We start from the raw sequence: 23,884 nt of genomic DNA, 5'->3' as shown, positions 1-23,884 counted from the left end.
TATCTTTGGCTTCTTACTTCCTGATTCTTTGTTCGTTAGAAGGTTGCTCTAGTGAAAACCTTTCCCCTCCTTTTTACAAACACATTAGTAGGTATTTTTCCCTCTCCCACTCTCTCTTTCCCTTTATTTCACGAAAGGTAAGTTGGTCGAAGTCCAAAATTGATTAAAAAATCCATGCCAGCATCGTATCATGTTTTTTGGCAAGAAACCAATCCTTACCCGGAAGAAGATTGTTAGGAATAAACCGTGTTCATGTTTAATTAGAGATGGAAAATGGACACAGGACATTTGTGTACTTTGAGTTTGTGACTTGATGAATCATTATTCAGAAGAGTTTCTCTAGGGCTGTGCAAAGATAGGAGCCTGGATATGATGATTATCACTCTAAAGGGCAAAATAGATTGTCATCAATGTTTTTTTGGAAAGGTGCACTTATGAAATTATCTCATTACCTCAATATCGGGGGGTTTTTGCATTTGTGTTTTCCTCTAAAAGAAGAACATGGTTAAAAAGCAACACAGGAGGCTGAGTTTAGATTCATGCTCAGTTTATCTCTCATTAAAGTTTAGGAATTCCAGTTTAAGAATCAAGTTCCAAAATGAACCATCATTTATCAGATTACAGACAACATCAAACCCACACTAGCTCTGGTTTAGCACTTCTGCTCCAGAAGCCTTTCTTTTGACTACACTTTTTCAAGAGAAGTGTAGCCTTTGTGCAAACTAACCCTAGGAATTAAAATGCATAGCTGCAAATTCACTACCTGACATAAGACTTCCCAAAACCTGAGTCCTTGGGCTCTCCATCTGGTACCCCAGCCATCTCCAGTCTCTCACAGGGGCTGAAGTTGCTGCCAGTTGTTGTCTTCAGCATTTCTGGGCAGCTGAAGAATCTTCTGGAAGAGATGTTCTTGCTGCTTGCCTGGAATGTGTGCCAGCCACGCCGAGATGCTAGAGCTGAGCTGAAACAGTATGTGGGAGGTGCCTTGCTGTTGCATCTCCATCATGCTGATATGGTTTTATAATGTTTTCTAGAATGGTGGTGCTTTAAATAATTGAGAGTCATTGCAGAAGGAGAAATTAGAAAGTACAAAATCCAGTCAAAATCCAAAACATAGAACAACCATGTTTACATTCTTTGCCAAGCATAATGTAAGACTAGCATCTTTGTTCTGAAAAATAGCTTTATAAACTGTTTATGAAATTCACAGTATTATCCATTATCTTTTTTGCAGATAAGAAGGAAAAAATCCCATAACCAAAGAAAGATACAATTCCATGGAAACCACTCTCAGAATGATACCAGGTTACTTTAATGCCGTTGTCCTCTAATCGCTTCTTGTATAACAATCCATCGTCTCTAAGCACATCAAACTCACAGGTCACAATGTAGGATTCAGGCATCTGGCAAATAATGGAGTCTTCAGCTAAAAGTGGGGAAAATGTTCCTGCTAAAATTTCTTTGATTGCTTCATGGACTTCAGGTTTAAATGAAGTGGGTTTCTGTGGTACGTAGCCTCTAATCTTAAATTCATCAGGAATATTGTCAGCACTTATCCATTTTTTATACTTCTGTTTCATACTCTCAGGAACATGGCAGTTTTGTAGGACATCTTCCAAAACGTCTGGTTCTTTATTAAGGTAACGAAAACAGAAGTAGATAACTAGCTTCCGAAACAATATGGGGACTGAAGCATTCTGCTGATAGGAAGGCAAATGGAAATCTAGCGCCTGGAGTCCTGGGTAAAGTAAGACCTGAGCACGTACTTTTGGGAGATCTCTTTTATTCAGCAGTATTTGGCAAATAACCGTGGCAAAATTAGCTCCACAGCTGTCACCGCTAATGATGATGAGAGCAGGATCCACATGATACTCTTCTAAATTCCTCATAAAGTATAAGGTGGCATTGAGGCAATCAAAATATTGCCCTGGGTATGGGTGTTCAGGAGCCAAACGATAACTGAAATGTCAAACATAGTGTGGTTATTATCAAAGTAATTACAAAAATCTAATTTGTGTTTTTCATGATTGACTGGTATGGTAGTTATGTAGGGCTTTTTTTCTAAATTTTAAAGATTATCTTTCTTTTTAACTAGTATAGGTTGGAAAGACAAACTAATGGTGTTATAATTATTTTAGAATACTTTGCCCATAAGCACATTCCTAAATCAAATTAAAGGCTAAAGCAAAAAATAGGGAGCACAATCTAAAAGAGTAAATATATTCAGCATATTATTCAGAAATGTGTCGACTGTGAACTGGATTAACCATAAATACTTCTGCATCAAAGTAGCACTTACCCAACAGACACAACCACTGCGTTGCATTTTTTGGCGATATGGCGGCATATTCTTTCAAAGGCTCCTAAAGAGAAAGTTTATCAGAAATGACATTTTAAAATCTGTTCCAGACTGAAGAGTTGTAGTCCAGTCACTTATTCTCTGTACAGAAGCACTTTTCTCACCTGTGCAGCCTCTCCCTGACTCTTTGTGGTACTGCTATATCCTTTTTGAAGTATGGGAACTGGAGCTGTAACCAATTTACTAAGTTTAGATGCACCATGGATTTATTACAATGGCATAAAGAAGTATCCTGTTTTGTCCTTTCCTAATGATGATTCCTGATATTTTATTTGCTTTTAAACTGTGATTGTGCACTAAGTCGGGATTTTCAGGCGTTTTTCTACCATAATCCCTAGATCTTCCTCCTGCAAGGTAGTAGCCTGCTTAGAGTCCATGGTTTTCTTTATAAAGTTAGGATGCTCTGTTCATCTATTTCACTTCTCTATGTACCCTTTCACCTGTCGTTTTATTGCCTAAGCCTTTGCTGTCATAAAGCCATTTTGCACTTTTTCAGCTGTCCTTTTACTATGCTGAAGGACTTAGTATCATGTCAGCTTTCAGCATCTTTTCTGGTTTTGAATATATTGATTAGCACTGGTCCCAGCACAGATCTCTTTATGGGAATCTCACAGGAACCTCCCACAGCCCATATTTTTTCTGTCTTTTAATCAGTCTTTATTCAAATGAGAGACCTTCCCTCTTATGGGTGTGTAGCCTCTTTAAGAAACTCTTTTGGAAGTCAAAGTAGGTTTTATCACCTCAGTCTCCTTTATTCATTTATTTGCTGACTCATCTAAAAAGCTTAAACTGATTTGTGAAGCATGACTTCCATTTGTATGGATTTTAAGGAGTAAGGCATACTTCTCTGTCCACTGATTCTGTTCTTCATTGTAGCTTCTGCTAATTTGCTAGTTGCAGACTTCAAGCTCACTAGTGTCCTTTTAAAAACTTGTCATTATGTTATTTGCTTTTCTGTTACCAAGTACCAATGGGAATTCAAATGAAAGGTCCTGCACTACAGTCAGTATATAGGTATGTGTATTAAATTGACCCATGGCATGTGATATAGCTCCCTCATTGTGCTGATGGTGCAACAGCAGCTGTGTTGTGAAAAACAACTGTGCGACCTAGTGGTGTGTTTCTTTCTTCCAGCGAAAGGAATTCACCTTTCGTCTAGGTCACAGAGGCTTATCTCTTGAGTCCTCACTGCCGCCCAAACTACCTCTGGAACTGGAAGTGTCATATTTGATGTCAGCCTGACGCTCCACCCAGACTAACGTGGTCTGCAGTAAAACAAGGGAAGATTATTTCTGTGACAGTGCAGAGTTGTGGAGCAGTTTGTGTTGAAGGGCCCTTCCCAGCTCCCCAGTGCCCCCCTGCCATGAGCAGGGACATCTTCACCAGCTCAGGTTGCTCAGAGCCCCGTCCAGCCTGGCCTGGGATGTCTCCAGGGATGGTTCATCCACCACCTCTCTGGCCAACCTGGGCCAGTGTTTTACCACCCTTGTAAAAAATTTCTTCCTCATGCCTAACCTGAATCTTCCCTTTTTTTAGAATGGGGCCTAAATTACTAGAAGTTACGTTATTTTTTTCTGCATGATGCTAAACAAAGCCAATTAGACTCTCAAACTCATTTGTGGATAACTGAAGTCTGCCTAAAATAGTGCTAGAGACTCACCCTTTGGAACAGTGAAGGATTCAAAACCCACAAACTTCCCTGTCTGACCCCTGGAATGAACTCTAGATCTGTGTGTTAGGTGCCTTGGCTTCCAGACACAGCACACTAGACGTGGTTGCTCAGAAAGAGATCAGAACACCCAGCAGCTACTGAGACAGTCAAAGGCTTGTCTCCCTTTCTGAAAAAGAAATAAAGTGTTCTTTACGTCTCCACCACAAGAATCAAACTCCCCTATGTTGGTTCTATCCTTAATGCTCATTTGTTATTTGTATTTTCCTTCATTTTGATTCCTTCTTTGCATGAATGGGAATATATTTATGGGGGAGGTTAATGTGTTCTTTAAATTCTTTCCTGGACCATGTTCTTATGTCTTTTAGACTTCCTTTGATGCCTGGACTGCAAGCTGAGAAACACTGACTTTTGTAGTGTTTCTACACAAAAGCTGAGTGCTGAGCAGAGAGTTATACCTTAAATTCTAGACTGTGAGGCCCTATCCAAGCTTACACAAAACACTTCATTCCAGTTGAGATCCCAAACTAAACATTTCTCCTTGAGAAGTAACGCAGGCATTGTTCCAAAGAGTGAAGCCAGGTTGTATTGGTTTTGGCAACAGCATTGCCATTTTCACGATGCTGTGGTTGTTCCAGAAAGTAAGCCTATGCTGAGTTCCTGTCAGCCTAAAAGGATTTTAAGTTACATTTCCAGAAAAGATGGAGTACAGAGAAGAAGGAGGGAAGAGACATGGATTCCAGCCCTTGCTCCAGGACCGTTGCTATACCTTATTTTCAGCTAGCAGTTAATTAAGGTGTGAGAGCATCCTCTGAGCTGAACTTCCCTCACAGTGACCTGAGCACATGTGCTTTCTTTTCATGCTCTATCCCCAGCAAACAGAATCTTTCTCGGAACAGCTTCAACAGGAGCAGCAGAGTCCCTCTGCTGTTCACTGACAGGATTTTCTGGGCCACAGTTCTGCATTTAGCAGCCTCAGATCTGCTAAGAGCCGCTTTCATCAGCTTTGCCTGGAGCCCAAAGGAGACAGAAATGTGGTGACACTTAATTGTGCACTAGACTTAATTCCACAAGGAGCTTTGCAGTTGGTATTGAGACTGCAAAGACTATTGTGCTTAGGAAGGACAGGTGAGATATTAACCGGCACGTGTCTGAAGGTACAAATGTAAAGGTTTAGATTGGAATTTAAAAAGAAAACTTTCTGGTTTCTTACTAATGCTCCCAAACGTGCCAGCGCCTCCGTGAAAATAAAGTATTCCTCTTCTTTTGCCAGTAGGTGGCGCTTTAGGCTGATAAATCCTCAGCGGTACCTCATCTACTTTGAGATCTCTGATAAGAAGTTTTGAATCTCTCCATGGTGGTATTCCATCTAGCGCAACTCGCAATAAGCTTAAATCACTGCAGATCCCCAGCTTCTTCAAGATCTTGCCCTGTTGGAAAGAAAGAATTTGGCAAGTGATTAGTGCAAAGGGTTCCAACTCTCTTTAAAAAAAATCCTGGGTTAATTTTAGTGTGTTGTATTTCAGGAGATACTGGAGACAGTGCTTCAGTGGAGTTACGGGGATAGTTGAGAAGTCATTGAACAGTTTTGATAGAATTAAATATTGTTGAAGGTTGCCACAAAGTAACACATCAACCCCATTCTGCATAGACAGTTGTCCTCTTGCTCATTGTGTGTTTTTATGTATCGAAAAATAAGAAGAAGAGCTGTGCCATAACGTGTTAACTTTAAAATCAACTGGTTTGAAGTCCAATATCAAAATAGTTTGCTATTTGTAAGGGACAGGATTCAGTGGTCACTTTTAGCCCAAGGAGATTAATGTTGTAAGACTAACACATATAAATCCGTGCTAAGTTTCTGGGGTGCTGACAGTAGCGTACAACTTCGGAGGTGGAAGGAACAAGTCCCAACTTGGTAGCTTCTTAATTTTGTAACACTTGCATTTGAGAAACGACCCCATAATTTTGTGAAAAGCGGTGGGTTTGTTATTGTCCTGAACTTGGAAAAATAGGCTAATCTTTTGAAACTGAAAATATCGCCTTTTTATTTCCATAATAATTTATTTCTACTTCCCATTTGAAACATTTTTCATTGGTCTCTATGTTAGGGAGTTAATGAAAATTGATATATTGGAATTATATTTACTGTCATGTGAATAAATGTACAAACACACAGGCATTTTTAAAGAAGCAGCAAAACCTACACACATTATTAAATATACCTCTACCTTACCTTTGGAGCTAGCCACACCAGAAGAAACACCTCACCCTCGCCATTCCTATCCATTTTTATTTGTATTTATTTTGTTTTTCGCACTACACTGCATGTATAAATCCGTGAATATATAGGTCTGATTGCGGATAATAAGGATAGAATGAAGCAAATGTAAAAAGGAGTAATACAGGCTTGCCTCTGAATGGGTAGCATTATGATGTGTACATGTAGATCAAATAGCTACAGTATACATATAGTTTTTATTTTAGTTTTTATGTAAAACAGTTTTCCAATGTAAAGTGGCTGCAGCTTGACAGAGGCTCTGAACAATCTAAATACGCTTTTAAGATTAGTCATATCAGTTTTATGAGTCAATTTAATATGATTTGGTTCAGATAACAATGCTTACAGGCTTCAGGGGGTGAATTGCTTTTTTTTTTTAAAGCCATTATCATCCAGCTCCAGAATATCCAACCGCAATAAAAGTGAATCAACTTACCAAGATCATGATTGTAACCAGCAATGAATTGAACACACGAAGCTTTAGAGGTTGGTCGATTCCAGGTGGCAGTTCAGACTTCAAAAAATCATAAAGTAACCCCAACAAAACTAGTGCTGGTATTATAAAAGGAGAAATGAAAAATATTCCTATTATTGCTAAAGTTGTATAAACAGATGCCATTTCACTTCAATGGAAGTGAAGGCTAAATAAACTACGTGGTCTTAAGTTTTGTTCTCAAGTGTTTCTGAGGTGACGGCACAGGATACTAAGCACTTGTTCTTAAGCAGACATGTATATTAATGTTGCAATACACTAATTTTCTCCACCCCTCTTTTGCTAATGGTATTACTGACAACACTTTATTATACTAAAAAAAGGGGGAGGTCAGCTTCGCCTCCATCCCTGGGAAACTGATGGAATGACTTCTTGGTGCCATCTCAAGGCATACCAGGGGTGAGAGTGTCATTAGGGGCAGTCAACATGGCTTCACCAAGGGGAAGTCGTGCTTGACCAACCTAATTGACTTTTATGAGGACATAGCAAGATGGATGGATGATGGCAGAGCGGTGGACGTGATCTACCTTGACTTGAGTAAGGCATTTGACACAGTCTCCCACAGCATCCTCACAGCTGAACTGAGGAGTGCGGTCTGGATGAGCGGGTAGTGAGGTGACTGTGAACTGGCTGAAGGGAAGAAGCCAGAGAGTCGTGGTCAATGGGCAGAGTCCAGTTGAGGCCTGGATCTAGTGCAGTGCCTCAGGGGGCAGTACTGGGGCCTGTATTATTGAATATATTCATCAATGATTTGGACGAGGGAATAGAGTGCACTATCAGCAAGTTTGCTGATGACACCAAGCTGGGAGGAGTGGTGACACTGGAAGCTGTGCTGCCATCAGAGACCTGGACAGGCTGGAGAGTTGGGCAGGGAAAAATGTAATGAAATATAACAAGGGCAAGTGTAGAGTCTTGTATCTGGGCAGGAACAACCCCAGGTTCCAGTCTTAGTTGGGGAATGACCTATTAGAGAGCAGCGTAGGGGAAAGGGACCTGGGGGTCCTGGGGACAGCAGGATGACCATGAGCCAGCACTGGCCCTTGTGGCCAGGAAGCCAATGGTATCTGGGGTGGGTTAGAAGGGGGTGGTCAGTATGTCAGAGAGGTTCTCCTGCCCCTCTGCTCTGCCCTGGGGAGACCACACCTGCAATATTGTGTCCAGTTGTGGCCCCTCAGTTCCAGCAGGACAGGGAACTGCTGGAGAGAGTCCAGCGCAGCCACCAAGATGCTGAAGGGAGTGGAGCATCTCCCGTGTGAGGAAAGGCTGAGGGAGCTGGGGCTCTGGAGCTGGACAAGAGGAGACTGAGGGGTGACCTCATTCATGTTTACAGACATCTAAAGGGGGAGTGTCAGGAGGATGGAGCCAGGCTCTTCTCGGTGACAACCCGTGATAGGACAAGGGGTAATGGGTACAAACTGGAACACAAGAGGTTCCACTTAAATTTGAGAAGGAACTTCTTCTCAGTAAGGGTGACACAACACTGGCCCAGGCTGCCCAGGGAGGTCGTGGAGTCTCCTCCTCTGCAGACATTCCAACCCGCCTGGACACCTTCCTGTGTAACCTCATCTGGGTGTTCCTGCTCCATGGGGGGATTGCACTGGATGAGCTTTCCAGGGCCCTTCAACCCCTGACACTCTGGGATTCTGTGAAGCAAAGCCGTCATGACAGCTGATACAGTGACAGAGTTAGTTACACGTCAGACTGTAGAGTGTTGATACCAAGCCCAGATGCCCATAGTCAATGTTCGTTCTGTCCTAACCTTATCCACATTTATCCACAGGGCTTCTTCTGCCACACAGCAGGGTCATTCTATTAATGGGTTTGGTTATTGGTTCCATAAATAGTTTCTGTGTAGTGTGATATTATAGCACAGCCTGTGGGTTTTTTATTGAGTGTTTGTTTTGCCATATATTCCCAGCAAAACTGCAGAACAACAGAGTTCTTTCTAAGTGCTTGTTTCTGATGTCTGCGCCGTCAGTCAAAATATCCTGAAATAAATTACCATATAGAGATCAGCTTTGAATATTGTATTTCAGTGTTCTTGATGATTCCTTGTGTTTGGATCCTCAGGGAAGGAAAATTCTGTGCTGAACCTGTAATCAGGAATAGGAAGCTCATAAAGGCACTTACTACTGCAGTGGCAGTAAATGTAACTTTTAAGAGCAGTTGATAATTTAACTGGATGCCTGATACTGGGAGTAGATCAGTTTAGACTATGAAAGCTTCATGCCAAAGAGGACGTGTATGTCTGCTGTGGCTGGATAAGCTGCTGCTGACATCGTATTGGCAGCAGTCTTTTCTTCACAGCTTTCTGTGAGTCAATAATTAAACACCTTTAATCAAAACAAAAACACCTTACAGATGCCATCTTTGTTTTGAAGCTTTGATGGATATGACAGAGTGGAAGGAATATTTCTTTCCTGTCTTTTATTTAAAAATACATTTTAAAGGGACAGTTTGGAGGTTTTCTTTGCTCTTTGATGTTGTGCCTTGGCGGTTGTCTTCAGTGACCATCTGTTGTACAGTCTTGACAGTCTGAAAAAAATCTTTCAGGTGTGCATTATAGCCTTTCTGTTGTTAAAGAAATATTGGTTGAGTAAGGTTTCAGAATAGTATTTTAACATTTTAGTCTTAATATTTGAATATTTTACTCTTAGAGCATATTCTGTGTATGCTGAGAGCATGTTCTAACTGTGCTGTGTCAGCACCTCAGTCCTTCCTCCCTGTCCTGTTACCACAGTTTCCATGTTTTCCCAGAGTCAAGAAACTCCCATGGGCTTAGGGCTACTTGGTCCTTCTAGGAATGCTCATATTCACAACTGTTCCCACTGCTGGAAAGAGAAAAAGCATTCCTGTTTACAAAAGGTGGAAGGTATTCACTTCATGGAGTGGGTTGAAAGGGAATAAACCATTAGCATTGCTGGAGACTGACATGTTTAATATATCAGGTAATGAGTATAGAATTGATCATAATTCAGTAAATTCTTCCCATTTTCTCATCAGTGAGCCACTGTGTATGCAAGTTACAGTCTTGATTTTCAGCTATTTCTAATGGTCATAGTCATGATGGGAAGGCGAAGAATTATAAAAACACCTATTTAAAGAAATATGATCTTTGCTGTTTTGTCCCCTGGCTTGTCCGTTCCTGTAAGGCTTGTGAAGATGTGGGATCACAGACCTCTTGTAGATTGAAAATACATAAAACTTATCAGATTCACGTCAGTTGTTTATCAGCGTAAGAGGCAGGCAGCCTTCAAACCAAACACTGCTAAAGACAGTAGTGTCCGGGGAGTCAGTGCTAATGAGTTATGCCAATGTCATGTGTTACTGTTTCTCTTGTAATGTCATTCTGTAAAACATTGCAAAACATTTCAGTTCTGATTGTAGGCCGTGTTGGGAAACACAGCCTGCGGTTAGTTGGGTATTGCAGACCTACTATGTGTAACACAGGAAATACTATGAGAATTAGCTGAAGCATGGTAAAGGAGCCAGCTATAACAACTGAGATAGTGATGCTATCAAGTGTAGCCAGGCTTAGTAACTATCTGGAAGGCATAAAGCTAAGGAAACAGGAAAAAATAATGTATTCCAAAGAAGAAATAAAAGCAGACGTAACAGCTTCTGATGCATTGTTTGTTTGCTTTTAATGTGCATTTCAAAATGAAACACTCTGGTGGGTTTTTTTTGTCCGGGGTTTTTTTGTGTGTGTGTGGTAGTGTCGTATTTTTTAATTATTATTAATTTATTCATTCTAGGTACCTTAGTAGGAAATTGGACTTTGTAGTGCAATTCAACTAACTTGGGTTTTACCAAGTAGAGCGTGTAAGAAAATGACTGTCCTTCCGTTCACATTTCTTGTATTTATGTGAACAAATGACCGAAAGCGTCTCGGACCTCTTCACAGCTGTAAGTCTGTGGCTCTGTGAGATGGCTTTAGTATGCCCTTTAGGGTGACAATAGGAGGCTTTAAGAAATGACAGCTTAGTACATGCTCTTTGATACTGTTTCTCAAAGGTGCTGTGTATTTGCTTGATCTGTCTGCTTCATTTAGCTCTCCTCCTACGTATCTTTTGGTGTCCTCCCTTTTTGTTATCTCCATCTCCCCACCCAAATGAGTAGCTGCCCCCTACGCGTTTTGCTCTTACTCATGAGTGAAATCCATCTTTCATTTAGTCTGCCATAAATCTTTATTTTTAACCTTTCTTCCTGTAAGCTGTTCTTTGAAGTCGATGCCTTCCAAATGACTCCTGGCTTAAACATCTGCTAACGAATTCTACAGTAAAAAGCTGTACTGTATTATAAAAAAGTCAAACTAAAATGACAAATATTGTGTATTAGCATTCAGCAATGAAAATTTGGATCCTGTGCGGCACAGTTCAGAGCAGGTATTTTTTTGAAATGGTTCCTTGACAAGAGGTTTTCATTATGTAGCTGTTGTGGTTTAACCCCAGCTGGCAACTGGGACCATGGCAACATGGTTCTGTGATTCTGTGATTTTGAAGTGGGGGTTTGATCTCGGCTTGTGTGTCTCAGTAACTGTGCAGTCCTGTTCCTCAGGACGGGTGAACTCTGCTCTACACAAATTGGGTCCAAATAAGCTGCTCCAGAACATCCACCTGGGATTTTATGACAGGTCACCACACCAAAATGTTTTCTTATTAAGTCATAAGTAGCTTGAATGTAAATATAAAAACTGCGACTGGCCTTAATTTGCTGTTCACAGATTTGCCCAAGACTCATTATTCTAAATATTTAGGTTAGCAGTTCATTCTCTATCATGAGAGAGTCAGCAAACTCAGTGAATAATTGAGGTGATGGGCAATCAGAGACAGAAGATTGACAGGAATAAATGCAGGTATAGTTTGCAGGATTATGCCTATTTATTTTCAGGAGCAGTACAGAAAATGCACATCACAGGCAGAGAATAATGTTAAATGCTTTTAAATAAGTAGTATTATTTTTAAATACTAGGGTTAATACATTTGGAATGTTTTCTAATTGCCTGTTTATTTTTCAAAATACTTGCGCTCATATCTTGACTTAACTAGAGTAGTACAAAAAGATAAAGACAGTCAAGCAGAAGATAATTGAAGTTTTAGCTTTCTGTAATAAACTGCTCTGAGTTGGTTTAGAACAGGTGATCTAACTTTATAATTGTTATTATTTAAAATATGCTTTGTTAGTAAACATGCAGTTTAGTCTATGAAGGCACAACAACAGGTTCAGTAAAAATATTTCAGTCTATTCAGTTGTTCTGCTGGCATTAAACACTCAATTGTATACTGACATCTGGTGATCAGAATGACATACGACAGTTTGCTTTCCCTTTCCCCTTTTTCCCACGCACTTACCCTGCACATTCACGCCCTGTTACCTGCCCCAAGTTCTCCTCAAATTGTGTTTTTTTATAAATATTACCAAAACTTTATTGAGATAAACCGCATTGCAAAACACGGGACCAGATCTTTTATGGGTACAGGAGAAAACTCTGGAGAGGTGGCAGAGGAAAGAAAGGTAAGTTCACCTGATTTTACTTGTAATATGAGAAAATGAAGCAAAAAGCCATCACCAAATCAATTTATTGGGTAAAAATAAGACAGATGCAATGCAGAAATTTAGGAAGGTGATTTAAGAAAAGGAGAATTGATGGTGTTTTTTTAAAAAACCTTTGGAAGCAATGAGAGATAGGAATCAGGAAAGGAAAGCAAGAAGTGGAATTTTACATCAGTCTTAGAAAATCTACTATCTTTTCCAGGCCTTTATTTCCAGAGCGGAAAGCCATCACCTCACCAAGGGAAGCTAAGAATATTGTTCCATGGAATCCCTCTTGCAGATGGCACCAGGTCACTTTTATACCGTGATCCTCTAATCGTTTCTTGTACAGCAGTCCGTCATCTCGAAGCACATCGAATTCACAGGTTAGAAGGAAAGTCTCAGGAAGCTGGGCAATAACGCTGTCTTCAGCTAGCAGTGGTGAGAGAACCAAGTCAAACAGAGGCTTGACCAGCGTATAGAGTTCTTTTGAGAATGGGTGTGTTGTCCTTGGCTTGTACCCTCTTTTTTTAAACTCATGAGGGATGTAGTCAGGACTCACCCATTTCTGATACTTCAGTTGCAAATCTTCTGGCATATGACAACCTTTAAGTATCGCTTCCATGAGTGACAAGTCTTTATTAAGATACTTCAAAGTAAGAATGAGGACTCGTTCCTTTGAAAAAGCAAGGATTCCCTTATTCTGCTGATAAGAAGGCAATTCAAAGTCCACAAACTGTAGTAAAGGATATATTAGGATCTGTGCTCTCAGCTTTGGGAGATCTCTTCTATTCACCAGTGCTTGGGCAACAGCAGCAGTGAGTGTCCCCCCGCTGCTGTCTCCACAGATGACAATGCGAGAAGGGTCTACTCCGTAATCTTCTGCAGTCTTCATAAAGTGTATGGTGGCACTGAGACAGTCCTCAAGTGGGGCTGGATGTGGATGCTCAGGAGCCAAGCGATACCTAAATAGGAGGGGAAGTGTTTTGACATGGTCATATCTAGTGAATGATCCTGTTCTGATCTTGTCATTCATATATTTCATTCTGAAGACTGGAAAATATTCTGAGATTATAATTACAGTGACAGAATTGATCTTATTTACTGCTTTTAATGTATTATTTGCTGCTATTGTTAATGTTTGGGAGAGTCAATACTCTATTTTACCTTTGCAAAATACTACTTATCTTTTAGGTGACTGAAGGCACATGCTGACTTATTGTAGAATCAGGTGGCAAGGCAGGTGTGTGTGAATCAGTTATCAGCAATTCTAGTTAGAAGTTGAAGTGAACGTTCCTGAACAAATTGTTAGAGGGGCAGTCAACATGGCTTCACCAAGGGAAGTCGTGCTTGACCAACCTCATTGACTTTTATGAGGACATAACAAGATGGATGGATGATGGCAGAGCGGTGGACGTGATCTACCTTGACTTGAGTAAGGCATGTGACACAGTCTCCCACAGCATCCTCACAGCTGAACTGAGGGAGTGGGTCTGGGTTACCGGGTAGTGAGGTGACTGTGAACTGGCTGAAGGGAAGAAGCCAGAGAGCCGTGGTCAATGGGGCAGAGTCCAGTTGAGGCCTGGATCTAGTGCAGTGCCTCAGGGGGCAGTGCTGGGGCCTGTATTATTCAATATATTCATCAATGATTTGGACGAGGGAATAGAGTGCACTATCAGCAAGTTTGCTGATGACACCAAGCTGGGAGGAGTGGTGACACTGGAAGCTGTGCTGCCATCAGAGACCTGGACAGGCTGGAGAGTTGGGCAGGGAAAAATGTAATGAAATAGAACAAGGGCAAGTGTAGAGTCTTGAATCTGGGTAGGAACAACCCCAGGTTCCAGTATAAGTTGGGGAATGGCCTATTAAAGAGCAGCATAGGGGAAAGGGACCTGGGGGTCCTGGGGACAGCAGGATGACCATGAGCCAGCACTGGGCCCTTGTGGCCAGGAAAGCCAATGGTACCTGGGGTGGGTTAGAAGGGGGGAGCCAGGCTTTTCTCGGTGACAACCAATGATAGGACAAGGGGTAATGGGTTCAAACTGGAACACAAGAGGTTCCACTAAAATTTGAGAAGAAACTTCTTCTTAGTGAGGGTGGCAGAGCCTGGCCCAGGCTGCCCAGGGGGGTTGTGTAGTCTCCTTTTCTGGAGACGTTGAAACCATCCTGGACACCTTCCTGTGTAACCTCATCTGGGTGTTCCTGCTCTGGCAGGGGAATTGGACTGGACGAGCTTTCCGGGTCCCTTTCAATCCCTGACATTCTGTGGTGCTGTGATTCTGTGATTTTGTAATATGAGTGTAGAAAATTGACAATGAAAATATGAATGATTTTCAGTGGTTTTCTATAAGCTGAATTCTTTATATACAGGATCAATAAGAGTTAATTGTCCTTCAAGCATTTTAGGATGTAAATAGTAATTAGTACAATTTTAATCAGTTTCCAAGACATCAGCTCTTTTCTTGAACTTTTAAAATTTGGTTCTTTTAAAAATGCATTACAGCTCCTCAGAAAACTATTTTAAATGTTCATCTCAGGTTGATTGCGAGTTAAATGTGGATATTCCTCCCCAGCTTTTCGGAACTACTACTAAAATGACTATTCGGTAGCCTCGCCAACTGTGCTTTCATCAGAAACAGTCACACTTCAAACACGGTGCTGGTTTTCAACCTCAGGTGGTTTGGATAGGGCTGAGCCTCGAAGGAGGCACTGGGGCTGTTACATCGTCTGTCTGGATTGACTCCACTTACCCAACACACACAACCACTGAATTGCTTTTTCGAGCAAAATAGCAGCACATTCTTTCATAGACGCCTGTGAAAGAAAATATTTCAATGGAATTGAAACTTGCTTTGAAAATAAGTTGAATGAAAAATATTCTGAAGTTCTTATCTCTATTCTGTGATTAATGGTTACACAACCTGCATAAAGGCAGCTTAACATGAAGCTACTGCATGTAGATTAAATTATTCTCCTGTCCTGAAATTATTTTTGTTATTTATCTTGCTTAACTTACCAACTCTTCTTGTCATTTAAGAAATACTATATCAGATCAGAAATGACATAGTATTTGTATTTACAGCTCACACTATACATATTACTCACGAATGCTTCCAAACTGTCCACCTCCTCCATGAAAAAAAAGAAGTCCTCTTCTTTGGCCAGTGGTTGATGCTTTTGGCTGGTAAATTCTGACTGGAACCCTTTCAAAGCTTAAGTCCTTGGTAAGAAGATGTTTATCTTTTAATGGTGGTATTCCTTCTATTGCAGCCCTCAGGAAAGAGACCTCTGAGATGATACCTACTTTTTCCAGAAATTTTGCCTGTTGATAAAAGGAACGTTACAACAGGCATCTGTGATTAGTATAACCACACATAATCCTCACCGTTATTTCTGTTAATGTGCAAATGAAATTTTAATCCGGTGGTGGTGTTTTAAATTGTATTGCTTTAAATTGTACAGTTCCTGTGAACGGAAGTTCTACAAGAACCAGCAGAATTTGCGGTTTTGCTTTGCTTTCTGATTCAAGTCCAATTTTTTATTATGTGTTCCCTTAAAGTGAGGTGTTGGGGTTTGGCCTATGGTTTGTGGAAAGAAGTGATCACCTCCCCGAGGCCTGCAGGACCGGGCTGTGTGTATTACCTCAAAAACCAGAAAGTCGTAGAGACATAGCGAATGGCAAAAGATGATGAATGTGGCAGCTGTTTTTCGGATGGCTCAGAAGGAGAGCGATACAGGTATAGAAGAGAACAAAGATCACAGACGCCATTTAGTTGATCACTCTCTAAATAAGCCCTGTGTTATATGGAGAAGTTCCACATAGACAGTGCAATAAGCTTTTTAACCCTTCCAGCACTGCATTGAGGCAGCAGGATTAAAAAGCTAAACATAAGCCATCCGGAAAAACAATCAGCAATCCATTACCCGTCTATCAGAAATTAAATTAAAAACTCCAGCTTTAATGAAGTTCTACTTACCAGGCCCAATGTGAAGTTCAGGGTGTAATGAAAAAAGTAAAGCTTTTGGCGCTGACTAAATCCATGAGGGACTTCAGCCTTGGAGTGTTCATAGTAGAATGCTACTGCCACAAGGACGGTCAGACCAGCAAGAAAGATCCCCAGGAAGAGTTCCATTCCCCTGGGCCGCCGGGAGCAACCAGCTGCAAAGGTAAAAGTGCAGGATTAGCAGTTCTCTTTATATCCCAGATTTGAAAAATGCTAATAGGAACATTAAGACATATTGCAATCAAACTGTTAAACAGACAGTAAGAATTAGTTGTGAAACAGGCTTACATGCGCAGTTTTTCATATATGCAGCTAATATGAGTCTCTGCCCATCAGCACAGAACCAGTGCTTGGTAGATCATTTGTAGCGTCAGTGTTGTAAGAAGACACAAAGTTGTTATGTCTCTCTCTATCTCTTGGATGCAGTCAAGTCTGTATTATTTCTGAACTGCTGGGTGTTCCCATGGGACAGGATTTCTTAGTAATCGCCTTCAGAGCTGCTCTGTTTCTTGATTTATTGTGCCTCCACACCTTGCTTCTTTAGCCTTTGAGTGAAATCAAGGTTTCAGTGGTACAGACACATTTCGTCACCTTTGATGACTGATTTCGTACACTGCTCTGCCATTGCACCTTTAAATCTAATGAAAAGAAGACCTCAGACTTGATTCCTCACTTTAGAAACTGTTCGCTAATTGTTTATAATAAACAGGCAGGAACTTCATTTTAGAATCTGGTGGTAACACCCTCTGAGAAGAAGCTGATTCTGTGTTCTGCTCCCTCTGCCCGAACTGTTTCTTTATTTTATCCAACAACTCCTTGTGGACTTTCATTTCCCGATGTCCTCATTCCCTCTCCCTCCCTTGCCAGAAGGTTGTTCATGTGCTAAGTATAAAATCAGGTTTCTTTTTGTTTATTCTTCCTTGTGGCACTTGGTACAGCCGCCCAGCTTGCCAGGGGCTGCTGGTGAAAGGCACGTTGCCTGTGGTTGGGACACTCTTGGGAAATGGAAGCGGTGAATTCAGACCCTTCAGGACCGGGGTGTGTATGAGGCTCAGCTTTCTTATAGCTTGGACAAGATCATTAGGAAATGCTGTTACACAAAACAGAAACAAACCAGTTGGTTCCTGAAATAATGAATTGGTTGTTTTGATTGTTTTTTTTTTTTTTTCTTTAGGCATTGCAGGTACACAGAGTAATACTTAATGCTTTCTAAGTGTAGATTCAGCAATTTATGAGCTTGTTTGTGTCCCAGGATGGAGAACATTCCCTAAATAATCTTTCAAATCTATGTTCTCTCCGGCTTCCAATTTTTTTGCCTTATCTCCTGCTCCTGTAGGATAGACCAGAGGAACTGGTTCCCAAACACAAAATCTCATCTTCTCCTACCCTAGGAACTCCTTTTCTTATTAATTTCCAGTGAAGAGCTAAGTGTCAGTGCCTGAACTCTTGTCAATACTGGGCTGGCATCCTTTAGCTTTTTCTCTGTTGTGTATCTGCACATGCTCGGGGAGACAGAACCTGAGCCAGTTGCAACAGATACAAAATACAACAGGTATGAAATACAACAGATGTGAAATGCTCCCTCACAGTGACTCCAGGCGATCCCAAGAACCCTCTGTCTGTCTGAATCCTGGTACTGATTTGCACAACCAGCAAATCCTGTAATCCTCAAACATTGGAACATTTGCAACTTTATCATGTTATAATGTTATTATTACTCCTGGGAGAATCTCTTTCCCTGAAGAGTAAGTTGCTCCTACCTGCAGAAGGAAAAATGAAACAAAAGATCTGTTTTATCAACAGCACAAAGAAACATAATTTCATTTTGCTGAGAGGGACGGGAGAACAAGAATTCACAACTTGATGCTCCAGAGCTTTGTAACTGCTAACTTGTCACCATATTTAATTAACATAGTGACAACATGAAGAATTTAACCCACCGTTTTCTTCCTACGGACAGTTTGTCTGTCAGAGGGTGAAGGTCACACTGCCCTCTTTCTGCACTTGTATGTACAAAGGTAGAACAGTGATGAAATATTTCACAACTGGGCATCCCGTGGGCAGCTATTTTGATGTGCAATGGCAATTACCTTGGCATCTGTGTTTAGCAAAGGTGGATCTGTCCTAATAAGCAATGTAACAATGGAGCTGAGTGGTTTTGGTGGTGGTGGTTAGTTGGTTTTTTCCTTTGTGATTTGGGTATTCATAGGAATTACTGAAAGTATCTTCAGCTTCCAGGTGCATTTTATCTGTGCTGCTGTGCCAATTTTTTGTGTATTGCATGGATATGTATATGCACATTGCTGAGTACTCATATATTGTGTGCTTTAAAATGTTTTTTGCCATGGTGAGATTTTATTCTTTGATGTAAGAAGAAAACAGAGATTCTTACAGCATAAGAAGAGAACAGTAAAAATAAACATTAAATGTTTTCTGTCTCAATCTCTCAAACAAAGCTTCAATCACTTCTTAGGTTCTGGAGAATTTTTAAAAATAGATAATCAACAATCCTAAATAATCATATTTTCTCTTTCAGTTCCTTCCTGATGCTTCCAAACATCCTGCATCCTCCATGGAAGAAGGTGACTCCTCTCCGTTTGCTTGCAGATGGAGCTTTTGGGAGGTAAATCCTCCCTGGCACCTCAAGGAAATGCAGATCCTTTATGAAGAGCTTTGAATCCCCGCATCAACGTCCATCAACGATCAACCTCGTAAGTACGTGCTCCTCAGAGATACCCAGACCTTCCAAGTTCTTTACCTAGATAGATATAGCCAGAAAAATCAAGTCTTCCTACTCTATAACGGCCATGAGCTACCTTTTTCTAGACTATATTTAGGATAATTGTATTTGTTGTGCCTCTTACAGTGTCAGAAGGAAACTTCCTCTTGACTTGGAGAACTTTGGCCCTAACCCTCCATTCTGAGTCATTCTAGAGGGAGGATTTCAATGTCTTTACAATTCATAGTTTGCTATTTTTTTGCCAAGACAACTCTACGTTATCCCTCCTTGTAATTTAGGTTGGGATTAGACCCTTTGGCCAGTCAAATGCTTGTGCCAGCAGAGGCGGTGATAGTGAAGGAATGAGTGACCAGGTGCAACTCCATATATTTCTGTCCACCATGTGACTGGACAGAATTTGTTTGCATAAACATAAAATGCAAACAAACATCAGCTCAGCTTGACAATTAGCTCGGTTAGGGTTAGCTCAGTACAATCTATGCTTATCCTCTGAACACTCTGAACTATTTCTTTATCTCCACTAATCTCCCAGATATTCCATTTTAAAACCCTTATAAAAGCTTGCGATCATGGTCGTAGAAAAGAAATGCTCCTTTTCATAAGCCATAAGCTTCTGCATTTGGCCAACAAAGCTGTAATGAGATTCCCTCTGAAAGTGGGATCTTGACTGAAAAAGGTGAATCCTTTCTAGTGTCTCTTATACCCATAAAAGACGCAGATGAAATATATCTGCTTAGAAAAATCCCACTTATGCAAGATATGCATTAAGAAAAGAGCAAGAAACTTTGATGTGAATTAGTCAATAAGATAAACAAATATTTAGCTGCCTGGAATGAAAGTAAACAACATGAGTCATAAGAGATAAAGTACAGGGAGATAAGGGTGAACAGACTGGATTCTTAAGAGAAAAGGTGTAATTGTTAACTTCAGTGGAATTCAGCAAGTACAACTGATTGAATTATGTGGCCTAAAATATAAATAAATAAGGTGTTAAGGGTGAGAAATCCTTGAAATCCACGGAAGTTATAACATAGAACTCTTGGCTTAACTCAGCAAGCCTGGAACTTGTGAAGATGCTGACTTTTCTATGCTAAATGTGTCTTTGGTGATTTATGCAGAAAGAGACTCGACCCAGAAGTCAAAAAATTAAATTTATTTTTATGAACTTCATGTCCCTTCATTTTTAACACTGCTCCTTGTTTCCATACCAGAAAGTTGTTATATTTTGTTACCAGTCCAGACACTGAGTCATTCTTGTTTAAACCAGACACTAGACTCTCTGTGTAATTTCTTTCTCCCCCTTCAGCATTTTTGGACTGAGAGGAAAATTGCAATGCCAGGTGCCTCCCCGAGCTCCATTTCTGAAGGTATTACTGTAAAAACACACCGAGGTGCTAAATACTGCCAAGCGACAGCGGAAATTCTCTGAGCTCTGGTTATTTCAGATGCAGCTGAGTTAGGGAATATCACCTGATTCTGGCAATGTGTCGAGTTTCAGTTTCCAGTGAGAACACTTCATCTTCTCTCCAAAAACCTCTCCTGCCACTTTATGATGCCGCAGTGATAATCGAATGGCTCATGTCATATGAGGTAACCTGGCGTGTAAAGGTAAGAACTGCAAGTTTCTCTCTAAATTTTATTATATATTTTTTTTTCTGTAAAGTTTTGTGGAACTTTTAACCGAGTTAGAATTCAAGGATTTAGACATTGTTCATATTTTGTGTTAAAAAACCCTATGTGCGATATCGGTTTTAAATGTGGGTGGCAGCGAAAATTCCATTGCTCTTCTCTTTGCAAACAAATAACCCCTGAACACTCTGTTACCATATGGCAACTTCGAACAATGCCTGTTTTCAGAAATATGTTTAATTCCAAAGCATAAACTTGTATTTATTTTCAAAGGGATCCAGCTTCCTAACCCACTCCTGTTGGTAGTTTAATGTAACTTGGCTACCTTTGCACAGATGTTCAGACTTTTCCATGGCAGTGGTGCTTCTTGTCACTTTTCAGTAATTCTGGGTTTTACCACTAGATGGCTTCCCAGGATAGTGGATATAGACCCACCCCTCCTGCATTAACGGGTGGGATTGGATTTATTTTGGCATATTCTTAATTATATATACAGTCATAAAAAAGGTTTTTCGAGCTCAGCCGTGGATCCAGCAATGTGGAGTTTGACATCCTCAAAGCTTTGCACATTAACTTATTTCTGGTTGCTGCCACCAACTGTGCGTGAGCAGCTCTCAGTTAAAACATGCACTTCAATCCTCCTCAGAAATGTTTAATCAGTACAACTGAAAACACAACTTATCTGCTAATGCTTAACAGTGCAAACAACCGAGCTGGGGCCCCGGTTGCAATACATTTTGCCCTTTCTCCTGTTACAACATAGTTTAAAGTGCCACAGAGACCTTCTGGTGTTGCAACTATGCCCTCATAACTGGACAAAAAAGTCTTGAAAAATGAGAGAAAAACCCTTTGTTGTGAGAAAGTGAGTCTCCCTCCTTCATTCAGAACCTGCCTTTTTTATTGCCCTGCTACTAAAAATCACCGGTTTTCATCTTGCGGCTGGAAAACCCACGAGTTGTCATGTTGTCCATAAAGACGCTGGTCTGATGGTAACAGAGTTTGCTGATTATCAGTCTAGGCTGGGTTCAGCCTGGCATTTTAGGGCTGAAAGGAGTTTTCCCCTCCACACCAGCTTATCTCAGGCGAGCAGTTCCCTGTCGGAGCTCTGTAAGGCAGAGCTGCCTCCCTTGAACTCAGCCTTAACTCTGCCCGTTCCTGGGCTCCGCTCAGCCCCCGGCACCTTTTGGTTCCCTGGCCGGGTTCCCGAGCGCTGCGGGTCCCGCTCTGAGCCCGGCTTGGCCGCAGCAAGTCCCGGCTTGCCGGCTGCGGCTCGGGAGGGAGCACAGGCTCAGCCTGGCTGCATGTGCGAGTGTGTGCGCTCTGGGGGAGGGGAGAGCCGAGCCAGCCACTCACAGAAACAGTAGTGAAATCTCCCCAACACTTTAACTGTCAATCAGGCTTAATGGGGTATAAAAACTCCCCAGCGCCGCGGCTGTGATAGGCAGAGAGAGCAATAGGGAGAAATGAGTAAGAGCCAGAGCTGAAATAGTGTACGGCGTAATTCCTGCTCTGTGATCACAGATACTCCAAGTGAAAAAAAAGCCAGGAGAGGGGGCAGAGAGAGGCGGTTATCAGCTCAACCTTTGCAACCGGCTCAGGACGGCACGTCTATAGATATTTATAGGTATTAAAACAAAACCAACCTTACCCTGAATAGAGCCTTTCTTAAAAAGAACGTCCTGGCAATTCTGTCTTCTTTAAGCAATTTCCTGAGTCTAAGAATAGAAATGAGCTGCCTGGAAGGCACTGCAGGCTGAAATTTGGAGACATAGGCTGCTTTATTTTATTTTTCCAAGTAAAAAAAACCCTTCCATTTGGATACTGGATTTTTATGTCGGTCTTTGAAGCGGAGGGATGTGTGGTTACTTTTAATTTTACTTTTTTTTCTCTTCTAATTTAAAACAAACAAACAACAACTGTCTTCCAGTTAAAAAGCAAGGAAACCGTTTTTTACCTGCAAGTGACAATCCAGAGGACACCGACCAAGAGACAGGGGAGTGACTTGATCTTCTGCACTACTTTACTCCTACCCCAGTTTTTTTAGGGGAAGAGAAGGATTTTTCCAGTCCAAGAATCTCTTACTCCCAAGTTTTGGAAGGGGGTTGAAGACTTGTCACCCATCTGGGGGTGCATGAAGGGTATTGGTTTTCTTTCTCTGTTAACTTGGTTTTGTGAAGGTTTGGAAGAGAATTTTGCCTTCCTGCCTTGCCTGGAACAAGAGGATGATTTGGAAATGGCTGGGCGCTTTGCTGCTTTTCCCAGTGCAGATGGTTTATTTGGTGGTGAAAGCTGCCGTGTGCATGGTCCTGCCACCGAAGCTCCGAGACCTGTCTGGGGAGAACGTGCTCATCACCGGCGGGGGCAGAGGCATCGGCCGCCACCTGGCCAGGGAGTTTGCCAAGCGGGGAGCCCGAAAGGTGAGAATCGCTTTGGAGGGGAGGGGAGGGGGGGAGCTCCCACCTGCTGCGCTACTGGGGAGTCCTCCGACTCCAAAGCCTTTTCCATCACCTCTAGGTGGGATTGATGGGATGGATCACTTTGGAAAGGTGAGAGGAGAGAAGGGGCGCTGATTTGGCAAACCCCTGGCGTGCTGTGCTATTATATTGACTCACATTTCAGGAGTTACCTACTCCTCCTTCCCTGTGTCCTGTCTTTCCCCATCTCAGCTAAGCAAATGTGAAGGTGAGGAAGGGTCCCCCTGGTGAATTCTCCTCGGCTGACAAAGGCGAGGTTTTCAGTCCAGCCAGCAGGCAGAGGAGAGCTGTGCGATTCCGTGCGTGAAGCTGGTGCTCGCTTGCATTTCTGTTTACCAGGCAGCTTCCTGGCAGGGCTGCCTGTGGGGCTGTGTACAAGGGGAGAGGGGGCAGCTGACTGCAGCTCCAGCCTTCCAGGCTGAGCTCATCTTTAACCTCTCCTTAGGCACAGCCAGGCTGTCGCTGCCGCGAGTGTCACCCCAGAGGAGAGGGGTGACACAGCAAGGGGCAATGGGTGTGTGCGGGAGGGCTCTGGCTCTAAGCCCTATTAATATATTCTCTTGGGAAAGTGAGGAGTTCAGTTTCACTCCAATGGTTCTCCGTTTGTGAAATGAATTTCTTGTGTTTTCTTAAGTCCCTTGTATTTTGCTTTTTGCCAGCCCAGAGCTGTTGAAAGGTAAGATGAATGAGAACCCAGCAAGGAGGA

General features: G+C 41.7%; 3 protein-coding genes across 5 annotated transcripts in view; 1 reads left to right on the top strand and 2 right to left on the bottom strand.

Annotated features, from left to right (window-relative positions):
• The window catches only part of DHRS3 (dehydrogenase/reductase 3), a 49,556-nt gene that overhangs the window by 6,299 nt on the left and 19,373 nt on the right, over positions 1-23,884 (top strand). The window contains exons 1-4 of one of the 3 annotated variants that reach the window (XM_065037611.1): positions 15,416-15,555; positions 18,872-19,046; positions 20,382-20,683; positions 22,632-23,121. In XM_065037611.1, coding sequence (XP_064893683.1) covers positions 22,927-23,121 — 195 coding nt within the window. In that variant the 5' untranslated portion in view covers positions 15,416-15,555; positions 18,872-19,046; positions 20,382-20,683; positions 22,632-22,926. Of the gene's footprint in view, positions 1-15,415; positions 15,556-18,871; positions 19,051-20,381; positions 20,684-22,631; positions 23,122-23,884 lie in introns of those variants that run through there. The other 2 variants (XM_065037612.1, XM_065037613.1) reach the window with 2 other exon arrangements.
• Positions 409-7,308, bottom strand: LOC102087308 (arylacetamide deacetylase-like 4). The gene is made up of 4 exons (XM_005514229.3): positions 6,743-7,308; positions 5,242-5,458; positions 2,300-2,363; positions 409-1,959 (listed from the first exon to the last, which is right to left on the bottom strand). Exons 1-4 carry the CDS (start codon positions 6,923-6,925, stop codon positions 1,185-1,187), a joined length of 1,239 nt encoding a protein of 412 aa, XP_005514286.2. The 5' UTR covers positions 6,926-7,308; the 3' UTR covers positions 409-1,184.
• Positions 11,650-16,845, bottom strand: LOC102093285 (arylacetamide deacetylase-like 4). The gene is made up of 4 exons (XM_021281818.2): positions 16,309-16,845; positions 15,437-15,653; positions 15,082-15,145; positions 11,650-13,296 (listed from the first exon to the last, which is right to left on the bottom strand). Exons 1-4 carry the CDS (start codon positions 16,462-16,464, stop codon positions 12,519-12,521), a joined length of 1,215 nt encoding a protein of 404 aa, XP_021137493.1. The 5' UTR covers positions 16,465-16,845; the 3' UTR covers positions 11,650-12,518.

Source organism: Columba livia, chromosome 21, assembly GCF_036013475.1.
Source record: "Columba livia isolate bColLiv1 breed racing homer chromosome 21, bColLiv1.pat.W.v2, whole genome shotgun sequence".
In the NCBI taxonomy this organism is placed as follows: domain Eukaryota; kingdom Metazoa; phylum Chordata; class Aves; order Columbiformes; family Columbidae; genus Columba; species Columba livia.
Note: the sequence above shows the minus strand (reverse complement) of the source record. Positions and strands in the feature narration are given on the sequence as shown.

What these genes read in the sequence shown, in the direction of transcription:
- LOC102093285 (XM_021281818.2), bottom strand. Translation starts at nt 16,464, where the DNA reads ATGGAACTCTTCCTGGGGATCTTTCTTGCTGGTCTGACCGTCCTTGTG. An exon ending in TGAACTTCACATTGGGCCTG is followed by an intron (nt 15,654 to 16,308) that starts GTAAGTAGAACT and finishes TTTTATCAACAG; the next exon opens with GCAAAATTTCTGGAAAAAGT. An exon ending in TCAGTGGTTGTGTGTGTTGG is followed by an intron (nt 13,297 to 15,081) that starts GTAAGTGGAGTC and finishes CCTCCTATTTAG; the next exon opens with GTATCGCTTGGCTCCTGAGC.
- LOC102087308 (XM_005514229.3), bottom strand. Translation starts at nt 6,925, where the DNA reads ATGGCATCTGTTTATACAACTTTAGCAATAATAGGAATATTTTTCATT. An exon ending in TGGTTACAATCATGATCTTG is followed by an intron (nt 5,459 to 6,742) that starts GTAAGTTGATTC and finishes TCTTTCCAACAG; the next exon opens with GGCAAGATCTTGAAGAAGCT. An exon ending in GCAGTGGTTGTGTCTGTTGG is followed by an intron (nt 1,960 to 2,299) that starts GTAAGTGCTACT and finishes TTGACATTTCAG; the next exon opens with TTATCGTTTGGCTCCTGAAC.